This window comes from Rhinolophus ferrumequinum, chromosome 23, assembly GCF_004115265.2.
Source record: "Rhinolophus ferrumequinum isolate MPI-CBG mRhiFer1 chromosome 23, mRhiFer1_v1.p, whole genome shotgun sequence".
Classification (NCBI taxonomy): Eukaryota; Metazoa; Chordata; class Mammalia; order Chiroptera; family Rhinolophidae; genus Rhinolophus; species Rhinolophus ferrumequinum.
In genome coordinates this window covers 38,579,528-38,591,365 of record NC_046306.1, presented here as the reverse complement: position 1 = coordinate 38,591,365, position 11,838 = coordinate 38,579,528, and the positions used below count along the sequence as shown (strand labels likewise).

Below are 11,838 nucleotides of genomic sequence, written 5' to 3'. Positions count from 1 at the left end.
CAGTATCTCAATCAGGTCAGGGTATAGATGATGCTTTATCTGAAGACTTGTGATGACTAAAGAAGCATATCTAACATCCAATGTTGATGCAGGGATAGGATAACCACCATCACTACTTCTATTTGGAAAATGGAGAAAAAGCATACACACACACAGCAGGCACTGGTTCACACAAATTCTGAAATCCAACTGGGCACATGCCATCAGCTCTTTGATTAGTGCCCAGTACTGCCTCCTGGGAGTAATTCTCCGTAGCTTTTGTGTCTATACTCTTGAGTTATTCTTCCTTTTCTATAAGAAATGATCCGTGTTTGCAGCTTAGATTTCTCAGCCTGCCTCTCTGTCCGAAGAGATTTTTCTTTGCCCTTTTCAGACTATGCTGTGTTTTTATTGCAAATGTCATGTGTTGCCCATGCCTCTTGTTGAAGTTCACTCCATTAGAATGAAACCAAATCTACAAAACTCTTCAAGTCAAGTCGCTCTCTGGTTTGGGTTGAATGTCAGGGTGCTGTAGGACGGTATCCTCAAAATTCATAGAAACCATTTTGTGTGATTGAGATGGTCTAGGAGCTACATACTTAAATCTTCTGACAACTTAAAAAAGGGTCTTACAAGCTGCATCCCAGAAACGATATTTACCTTAAAGGCGACTTGTCTTGGGCAAAACCTTTGAACTGAAACAATGGAGGAGGTATGATTAAGAATTTTAAAATATCTTCAGCTTTGTAATTGGAGAACTATTGAGGGTGTGAGCCTAAGGGGCCTTAGACCAGTTAATAGATGGCTGGCATGGGGATTGGGCATGTGATGGAGTGCTGAGGAGCATGATTGTAAGTTCTAAACCCTGGTATTACAGGACTGATTTGGGAGTGTGGCTGTAAGAGCCTTTTCCCTGTCGTTGGAGGGCTGAGGAGAGAAGATGGTTAAAGGTCTTTATATTATTGGAGTGCTGATGAGGTCCTATAGCGAGGGGTGACCTGATATGAGTGTGACTGGAGACCCAAGATTCTGAGACTAAAGAATTGCTTGGTCATAGCTCAAACACCAAGCCCTGAGACTTGAGTGTGGGGACAATGTATTGTTGAGGGTGTTGAGGGTGCTCCATGATGGGAGAACCAGAGACTAAAGCCTGAGAAAAAGCAAAAGAGGTGGTTAGTGGATGATTCAGCAAAGGCAGTAAACACCTGAGAGGTAAGAAGAGATGCAAGCAAGAGAGCTTTCATAGAAGCCAAGGCAAGAGGGTAATTGCAGATGAAAGTGGACTCCAGAGGAAGACGTGTTTTCTGGAAGAAACCTGGACGATTCCCTCCCCTCACCTGAAATCCCTGAACACAGTTCCTAGACTCTCTAATACAAGGGACCACTTTCCAATCAATATACTAGTGACCCAGTTCTTATGTCTTCCAAGGAATTGAGTTCTTGTGGAATAGTGGACTTTGGAAGAGTTCAAGATATCTGTACCACTCCTTATTCCCTATGGTTATAGATGAGTGAATGAGGTACACAGCCAGGTTACAGATTTGTAAAGAAGCAAAGTTTATTAAAACAAAAGGCCACAAAACACGAAGATTTAGTGTGGAGAAAGTAAACTAAGCCAAATGTCCTCTGACCACTTATGGAATGCATTTTTCTACTCCATTTCATGAAAGTGTAAAAATGTTGATTTAGTCCTCACCACCATCTTTACTTTCAAAGACCATGTAAGGAGTCAGAAGATTGCCCCAAACAGAGAAGAGGTTTGAGAGTCAGGTTGGAGTGGTGGATTGTGGTGGAGATATTTCATCCTCCTGTGTCTGTTAAGGTGAGGCTACCAGCTAAAGCCTTGCCCACAGGTGTTGCACACCTAAGGCTTCTCCCCCTGGTGTGTCATCTGATGTAAGATGAGGTGTGACTTTTGGATAAAGCCTTGGCCACACTCTCTGCATACACAAGGCTTCTCTTTTGAATGTACCCATTTATGCGTAATTAAAGCTGACTTATTGCTAAAGCCTAGTCCACACTGCCTGCACATGTAAGGCTTCTCCCTCAAGTGTTTCCTTTTGTGCCTGATGAGACCTGCCTGGTGACTGAAGCCCCGCCCACACTCCCTGCACACATACGGCTTTTCCCCTGAGTGTGTCCTCTGGTGTGCAATGAGGTTTGACTTCTGGCTGAAGCCTCGCCCACACTCCTCACATACCATGGGCTTTTCCCCTGAGTGTGTCCTCTGGTGTCTGATGAGATTTGACTGCTGGCTGAAGCCTCGCCCACACTCCTTGCACATGATGGGCTTATCCCCTGAGTGTATGTTCTGGTGTCTGTTGAGGTGTGACTTCAGACTAAAGCCTCGTCCACACACCCCACACACATAAGGCTTCTCCCCGGTATGTGTCCGTCTGTGTGAGATGAGGGTTGAATTTTGGCTAAAGCTGTGGCCACACACTCCACATACATAAGGCTTCTCCTTTGAATGTGTCCTCTGGTGGTTGACGAGGGTTGTCCTCTGTCTAAAGCATCGCCCACACTCCTTGCAGGCATAAGGCTTCTCGCCTGAGTGCGTTCTCTGGTGTGAGATGAGGTTTGACCTATCACTGAAGCCTAGTCCACAATCACTGCACACAATGGTCTTCTCCTCTAAGTGTGTCCGCTGGTGTCTAACGACAGCTGACTTCTGGCTAAAGCCTTTCCCACATTCCCGGCACACATAGGGCTTCTCCCCCGAATGTGTCCTCTGGTGTATGATGAGGTTTGATTTCTGACTAAAGCCTCGCCCACATTCACTGCACATATAAGGCTTTTCGCCTGAGTGTGTCCTCTCGTGGATGATGAGTGTTGACTTCCGGTTAAATCCTCGCCCACACTCTCTGCACACAATAGGTTTCTCCCCCGAGTGTGCCTTCTGGTGCCTGGCAAGGCTTTTCTTTAGACTAAAGCCCTTCTCACACACCCCACACACATATGGCTTCTCCCCTGAGTGTATCCTCTGGTGACTAAGCAGGTTTGTCATCTTGCTGAAGCCCAGTCCACACTCTCCACAATTGACTGTTCCAAATCCTAAGACTTCTATGCTGTTCAGCAATTTGTCTGTTTCCTCAGGATTCCCCACCTGAGTGGGGCTGGCCTCTATTTCCATCCCTTTGATGCCATTCCTAGAGCTCACTGGCTGCCTTTGGGGTGGCGTGGAAAATGCTGCTAAAGTCCTTTTCTTTGTCTTTCCAAATGAAAGGTTGGCTCCTCTCTCATGACCTTCTGCTGTTTCCCTCCAGGAACTTGGATCAGAGGCTTGTTCCTGCTTCTTCTGGTCCCCTGGGCACAGATCCCCTGGCTGGATATGATTTCCTGCACACAAGCATGGGAAGGTCCAGGGGGGATGATTACACAGCATGTGCTGCATGGGGAACTTAGGACTGGAGAAATCCGGAGGGCAAAAAGGACAGAAGTGGAGTTCTTGCTTTGGTTCTGCTGCAGAGAGAAGAGTCTGAGTCAGAACTGAGACTCGGTGGGGCAACCTGAGCCATTCCCCCAAGTCTGATGGCAAGACTCGATTCCCTGCTCTTCAAAATGCTTAAAACTTAAGTGCTACCCAGTCTACCTACTTTTCCAGCCTATCACATCTTCCAATTTCCATTACAATCCAGAAAACCCACTCCTAAGCCTCTTCTATGTATCAGACTATAAAAGTATCACAGGCAGTTTTGGCTCTCTAAATAGGGCCAATTAGCAACAATCTTTTCCCCTTACTACAATTATCTTCTAACTAACAACGATCCACACTGATATAAACTGTGTCCACAAGCATTTTCTTTGACAGATATCTAACCAGGGATCCATGTGGAAATGTCCTATCTTTTGCTATTTCCCTATGAGGACAAAGGGATAGATTGAGAGAGTAGTCATTCAGACTGGAGAACCCCTAGTGCAGGAAGCAGCACAAGAGTGGCTAAAGAAATTGTATGTGAGATATCTGAACTAGAGTTTCCCCATTCACTAACAAATAAAAAAAGAGGATTATTTTGTACCAGAATTCCTACAAGGCAGTAGGTTTTCAACAAAGTCAGCTGAAGGCAATAAATAACCACACAATTTGAAAAAAACCGGTACAGATCTTACTGGATCTACCTGAACATTCTTTCCCTGATCAATGAACTGAACTTTTAAAAAACAACAATGTACACATCTACATTTCAGAATTATTCCCTTATGTAAAATGCTACTGTTTGGAGACAGGGCCTTTAAGAAGGTAATTAAGGTTTAAAAAGCTCATAAGGGTGAGGCCCTAATCCAATCTAATGGTGTCCTTATAAGAGGAGGAAGAGAGAGCAGGGATGTGTACACACAGAGAAAAGGCTACGTGAGGACATAGTGATAAGGCAGCCATCCGCAAGCCAAGGTGAGAGGCCTCCTAAGAGACCAAACCTGCTGATACCTTGATTTTCCAAGAACTACAAGTCTCCGAACTGTAAAAAACTTCTGCTGTTTAGGCCACCCAGTCTGTGGTATTTTGTTCTGGCAGCCCAAGCTGAAGTAGGTGCTTTACTTCCTCTGCCCTGACCTCCCCTATCACTGTGGTCAAGCACCTACGCATCTGCCCCATAGTCAGCTCCTAAGTAAGTCCTGTGAAACTTATCAGTTATTACAGTAAATGTGAAAGGGACACAGTCCCTGTTATAAAAGACAACACTCAGTTTGGCATAAAATGTAATACCAGCTACATGCTGCTGCTTAAAAGAAGAACACCCAAATCACATTATTTTTATTTAAAAATAAAAGGATGAACACAGAAATACCATACCAAAAAAATACACAAGAAAGTGGGTGCTAAGACTAACCAGAAAGAAAGGGAAAGTGAAACAAATATCACATGGAACAAACAGAATTTTAATGTTAAAAACTTCATTAGTAAATGAGATTATAATTGTCATGAATCTTTATAACAGTTTACTGAAGTGAAATATAAGGCAAAAACTTAGAAATAAATGGCAAATTTGATATAAATTACAATGACACTGGGGAGCTTTATGACTCGTCCTAGCAGATAAAAAGTAAGGATATCAACAACCCAAATAATAGGAATAATTTCCATTATATATGCTATAGTCCCTCGATTCAAAGACAATTAATTGTAAGGCTCTTTTTAAAATTTAATAAAACAGAAATAGAAAATTTCTTACATAGAAAAAGAAAACATACTTTGTTGTGCATGAGACATTTATAAAATTGACAAAAGTATTTTAAAAATTAAAACACACACATAATTCTTTAAAGCTATCTATACCATTATAATTTAAAAATAATGCTAAGCAGAAAGAAAAATTCCCAGAAATCCTTGCCCCACTCTATCCAATTCTATTCCCACTAAGGTAATCACTAGTAACGGTAAATAACAATACAGACTTCTATGTTCACATAAACGTTATCAGTATACAGTCTTTCACACACTTCCCTTTTTAAACAAAATACTGAACAGTGCATATCTTCTGCAACTTTTTCATTTAATAATATATAGATTAAGTATCTGAGTTTTCTGTTAAAGAAAGTAAAGAAAAATTGACTCATCATTAATAAACAGATAGGAAATATCAAACAAAAAGAGAAAATTATAATAAAAGTAAATGGAAATGACAGAACTAAAAAGTACAATATCTGAAATGAAAAATGCACTGGCCAGGGGCTTAACAGCATATTGGAGATGACAGACGAGACAGTAAACTTGAAGAGAGATCAACAGAAATCATCCAATCTGAAGAACAGAGAGAAAAAAAGATTTAAAAATACGGATAGGCTCCTTAACCTATCATTGTGGGACAATACCAAAAGGACAAATACACATGTAATTGTAGCCCCAAAAAGGGAACAGAAAAAAACATGTGAAGGAATAATGTCTGAAAATTTCCCAAATTTGGCTCTGGCTGTAAATTTACAGATTCAAAAATCTCAGTGAATCCCAAGCAGGAAAAATATAAAGAAAAGTATGCTTGAACAGTTACATTATGGTCAAACAACTGAATACCAAACAAAGAGAAAACTTTGAAAGTAGCCAGAGGGGATAAAAAGGGGTAACAATTATGGAAATGACAGCTAATCTATGCCATTATTGAATTGTATGAACTTTAGTCACTCAGATGCTTCAGTATCGAAAAGGGGAACATCATCTTTACAGCACTAAAAAGAAAAATCAATCTAGAATTCTTTATCCAATGAAAATATCCTTCAAGAATGAAGGTGAAGTAAAAATACATTCAGAAAAACAAAATATAGCAAATACACTGCCACCTGCACCACAAAAAAATGGTAAGCAAGTCCTTTAGGGTGAAGAAACTCAGATCTCCAGGAAAAAAATGAATAAATATAGAAATTAGTAAATTATCTAGATGCATATAAAAATATTTTTTATTTTTATTTAAAAAATACATGAGTGTTTCAAACAAATATTTTAACATTGTATTAGGGAGTTTACAATGTATGTAGGTATATTACAAATGACAACTATAAAAGATGTTGGGGGAGGGGTAATTGGGAACTATGCAATTGCAATGTTCTTATGTTTTTACATAAAATGGGAACCAGAATAAATAGAATTAGAAAAGTTAGGACTGTATATTATAATCCCTTAGAACAGGAGTCAGCAAACATTTTCTTAAACAGTCAGATAGTAAATAATTTAAGCTTTGAGGGCTAAAGTAAAACTGAGGATATTATATAGGTACTTACGTAACCATTAAAAAATCTAAAAACTATTCTTGGCTCAGATTTTTAGGAATTCCATTTCAATTTATGAACTGGATTTTTAGCCTCCCTCCTGGGCTTAACCTTCTTTCTTTAGCTCACTTAGTTTCCCTCTCCCCCTTAAACCGCCCCCTCCCCACCAGCCCCCACCATTCTTATGTGATCTTTTAAAGAAAAATAGTAATGAAAAAGAAGCCCATGAATGTGAAAGAGAACTGAGTGAGGTAGAGAAGGCAAACACAGTGGGAGAAAGAAAGGCTTCTAGTGGAGGAAAGCCCCTTCACACTCCAGTGAAGATGAAGGTCTGGAAGGGAAGCCTGCCAGGCAATGCAAACAGCAACCCAGGAGGTGAGGAGAAAGGCTTCCCTCTCGAGCACCTGAGCAATGTTTCCTCTCTCCCACCCCCTGAGCTGCCTGCAGTTCTCTGCTCCACTTGCCCAGTGTTCTCCACTCACCTGGACAGGTGGCTGGTAGGCATTTTCTCTCCTCTCTCCAGGTTTCCTTCCCTTGCTCCAGTTGGGTGATGAGCTTTGGTTTAGAAAATGGAATTCCTGCTCACAGGAAAAGAAAACAAGGTGGCTACAGGTTATGGGCTCAAGGGCCAAGTCAGAAAGCAAGATAGCTGCTTCAAGCACATCCTAAAGTACACAGCAGCAAGAATAAGAGTCCTAAGAGATGCCAGGCTTACCCAGCGAGACCAAGTTGCTGTAGTTTTCCAGCATCACCTCCCTGTACAGGGACCTCTGAGCAGGGCTCAGCAGCATCCACTCCTCTTGGGTGAAGTCCACAGCCACATCTCTGAATGCCATGTGTGCCTGTAACACAAAACACAGCCCTGTTCACTGAAGAGCCAGCCTTGCCCATGACTCAGGGTGAAGGGTAGGGAGAAGACTGCCCTGGGGCAGGCAGGAGAGATATCTAGATCCTGCCTTTTTGACCCTGGTACCATGTGTTCCAAGACCTGTAAACCTTTGCTATTAGCCAGCCAGCAGCACCTGTGAATCTACATTCAAGATTCTGGGTGGGCTGTTTGGAGAATATATGCAAAAAAGAGTCCCCAACTCTCAGGAACTTTAAATCTAGGGAGAGAGAAGAGCAGACAACATATAAAAATTAAATAGTAGTAAAGCATAACAGACTTTCTGAGTTTTAAGAATTTTAAAGATTAAAAATTATGACCAATCAAATCAATATTGAAGCATCTGAGTGACTAAAGTTCATATAATTCAGTAATGGCATAGATTAAACTACAACTCGGTCCTTCCCCTAAATCCCAAGCCCCTTTGGCCTTCTCAGGCCTGAGTGGCACAAGCGGAGAGCGATAAAGAGCACGGACTTGAATCGCACACCCTAGGTTTGGGGTCCTCCTCTGCCATCAACCAGTACCTCGGTTTTCTCACCTGTGACATTTATGGCCCGACACTGTGGATGATCAGGGCGGACCTTCTTGGCCACTCATCTACAAATTCATTTCTAAACCCCATTTTCATCCTTCTGCCCAGTTTCACTCGTATATCCTTAACACTATTCCAAAATGGAGGGCATACTGGAACACACACATCAGGAAAGATTTCATGAGAGAGGCCCAAGAGTTTGGTCTTGAAGGATGGCCAGGAATCGTGGCAAGAGGAAAGTACTAGGTATTCCAGCTAACCCATGTGAGAAGCAGAGGACAGTGTGGGAAAAGGAAGAGAGGAAGGCATTATGTGGACAGGGAGGACCTGGGAGGAATAAAAGGCACCTACTGGTAAGACACAGAATAGGTGGACTATAGCAGTCTAGGATTTTTAAATTTTTAATATAAAATATACACAACAAAAATTTTACTATTTTTATCATTTTTGTAATAAGTGTACACTTCAGTAGCATTAAGTATATTCACATTGTTGTATAACCATCACCATGGTATCCACTTCCAGAACTCATTCATCATCCCATGCTGGAACTCTATAACCATTAAACAATAACTCCCTCCTCCTCACCAAACCCTGCTAACCGCCATTTTATTTTTCATTTCTAGTATGAAGCTATTCTATGTAAGGCAAATAAGTGGAATTATACAATATTTGTCCTCTGTGTTGGGCTAATTTCACGCATAATTTCTTTAATATTCATTCATGCAGAAACATGTTGTCAGGATTTCCTTCTTTTTCAAGAGTAAAAACGATTCAATTGTATGTATATGCCATTCATTATCAATGGGCATTTGGTTTGTGCCCATTAACTACTGTGAATAATACTACCATGCAACTTGGTGTATAATTATTTGTTTGAATCTTTGCTTTCAATTCTTTTGGGTTTATACCCAGAAGTGGAACTGCCAGAACACATGGTAATTTTGTTTTTCTTTTTCAGTAAATACTGTACTGTTTTCCACAGTGACTGCACTATTGCTTTATGTACTCAGGTACTCCTATGTTGGATGCATAAACGTTTACAAGGGTTATACCATCTTGTTGGATCAATTCCTTTATCATTATGAAATATCCTTCCTTGTCTCTTATTATAGGCTTTGTTTTAAGGTCTACTTTGACATAAATATTGCTACCCCAGCTTCTTTTTCATTTCCATTCACCTGAATGGAACACTTTTCCAACACTTTACTTTCAGTCTGTGTGTATCTTTTGACATGAAGTGGGTCTCTTGTAAACAGAATGTTTTCTTATCCATTCAGCTACCCTATGTCTTTTGATCGGAACATTTAATCCTTTTACATTTAAAGTAATTATTGATAGGTATATAGTTATTGCCATTTTATTATTCATATTTATGTTCTTCCCACCAGCCTTCTTCTTCTTAAAGAAATTGCTTTAACATTTCTTGTAATACTGGTATGGTGATGATGAATTCCTTTAGCACTTTCTTGTCTGGGAAGATCTTTCTCTCTCTTTCAATCTTAAATGATAGCTTTGCTGAGTAGTCTTAGTTGTAGTTTCTTGCCTTACTTTGAATGTTTCCTGCCACTCCCTTCTTGCCTGCAAAGTTTCTGCTAAGAAATCAGCTGACAGTCTTATGGGACCTCCCTTGTAGGTAACTAACCCTTTTCTTTCACTGCTTTTAAGATTCTCTTTGTCTTTAACCTTTGACATTTTAATTATGATGTGCCTTGTTGTGGGCCTCTTTGAGTTCATCTTGTTTGGGACTCTCAGCACTGCCTGGGCTTGTATGTCTATTTCCTTCACCAGGTTAGGGAAGTTTTCTGTCATTATTTCTTCAGATAGGTTCCCAAACCCTTGTTCTCTCTCTTCTCCTTCTGGTATCCCTATGATGTGAGTCCTGTTATGTTTGATGTTGTCCCAGAGTTCCTTTAAACTATCTTTTTATTAAAAAATTCTTTTATTTTTTTTGTTGTTCTGATTAGGTGTTTTCTGCTACCTTGTCTTCCAAATTACGGTTCGATCCTCTGCTTCATCTAACCTGTTGTTGATTCCTTGTAGTCTAGTCTTCATTTCAGTTATTGTATTGTTCATTTCTGACTGTGTTTTTCTTTAATGGTTTTTAATATCATTTTTTATGCTATGTTTTTGTTGAAGTTCTCACTAAATTCCTTAAGCATCCTTATAACCAGCGTTTTGAACTCTGTATCTGGTAGATTGCTCATTCTATTTTGTTTAGTTCTTTTTCTAGAGTTTTCTTCTGTTCTTTCACTTGGGACATTCTGTTTATTTGTTTCCTCATTTGGCTGCCTCTCTGTGTTTGTTTCTACGTATTAAATATATCTGTTATGTCTCCCAGTCTTGGCAGGGTGGCCTTATGCAGTAGGTGACCAATGGCGCCCAGTGGCACAGGCTCCCTGGTCAGATGCTGAGTCAGATGCTCCAGGAGTGTCCCTCATGTGGGTTTTGTGTGCCTTCCTACTGTAGTTGAGCCTTTATAGCTGTTGGTACATCAGTGGGTGGGATTGACTCAGGCTTACTAGCTGTGAGGACTGGTCATGACCACAGCATATGAGCTGCTATGCAGGGGTTGACCCAGTAGAGCAGGATTTGCCGCAGCAGGCTCTGGTGCCTGCCAAGACAACCCTTTGGGTGTGCTCCTTGTGGGGTCAAGAGTGGTATTCTGTTGTGGTTTGAAGCTGGCCACTGGACATGCTGCTTCTGGGGCCCCTTGGGAGGAGCTCCTGTATAGGCCATGGTCAGCCGTTGCCTGTGACTGGTCCAGAGCTACCTGGTAGGAGCTATAAAACTATCTGTAGTTGGTTGCTGCCTGGTTGGACCTGGAGGTGTGTGCAAGAGGCCACGCTGTAAACTGAGGCTGGCCATCACCAGTACTAGGCCTGGGGTAGTTCAGCAAAAAGCCGAGGGCGCCCTGAGGCCTGCTGGCTGTCCTTAAGGGTCAGTCACTGAAAAAAACCTCAGGAGTTGGGTGGGGCGGAGTCTCAGGGAGTCACCAGCACAGTCAAGTGGTGTTCAATGGATTAATACAGATTCAGATTTGATGCCAGTTCTGAGACTGGGCCATTCTGCAAAAGGCTCAGAGCACACCAAGGCCAGCTGCATCCTGCCAGGGCCTGTGGACCCCTGAAAGCTGTCCAAGAAAGACTGCAATGCAGGCCAACACCGGCTTCACGCAGGCCACCAGTCTACAGCAATGCACAACTTGCATGGGGCGGGGTCCCTAGGTGTCACCAGCATAGGGCGAGTGATATTCAATGGGTTAATGTGGATTCAGATTTGACCCCAGTTTTGAGCCTGGGTTCCACTCTGCAAAAGTCTCAGAGCACACTATGGCCAGCCACCCATGTAGGGTCTGCAGACCCGAGAGATGTCCAAAAAAGACTGCAGCAACAGCCAACACCAGCTGCCTGCCAGCCCCAAAAAGGCCTCTGGCATTGAGTAAGCTGGGTGGGGCAAAGCCCTCAGGAGTCACCAGGGTGGAGTGAGCGGAGCTTATCAGGACAATGAAAATTCAAATTTGGCTGTGGGGGGATGGCTCAACACAGGAAAGATGGCATCTGCCTGCCAGCTACATCGGAGGGTTCAACCCAGGGACAATGGGACTTTCCCTCCAGCCCTTGCCCTGCAGCCACACAACTCAAGTCTCTTCTTGTATGTCAGTGGCACCACCCGAGCCACAGTTCCGCCGCTGGAGTCCAGTGTGAGAGCCTGGGAGTGAGAGTCTCTGCGCGGACCC

The 11,838-nt window shown here is 42.2% G+C and overlaps 1 protein-coding gene across 1 annotated transcript in view; it reads right to left on the bottom strand.

Moving 5' to 3' along the window:
- Window positions 1–1,556: 1,556 nt before the first annotated feature.
- ZNF133 (zinc finger protein 133) overlaps window positions 1,557–11,838 on the bottom strand; it is a 28,750-nt gene continuing 18,468 nt past the window's right edge. Inside the window, exons 2-4 of the mRNA XM_033095427.1 lie at window positions 7,394–7,520; window positions 7,161–7,256; window positions 1,557–3,441 (exon numbers count right to left, since the gene is read on the bottom strand). Coding sequence (XP_032951318.1) covers window positions 1,844–3,441; window positions 7,161–7,256; window positions 7,394–7,514 — 1,815 coding nt within the window. The 5' untranslated portion in view covers window positions 7,515–7,520 and the 3' untranslated portion in view covers window positions 1,557–1,843. The remainder of the gene's footprint in view (window positions 3,442–7,160; window positions 7,257–7,393; window positions 7,521–11,838) is intronic.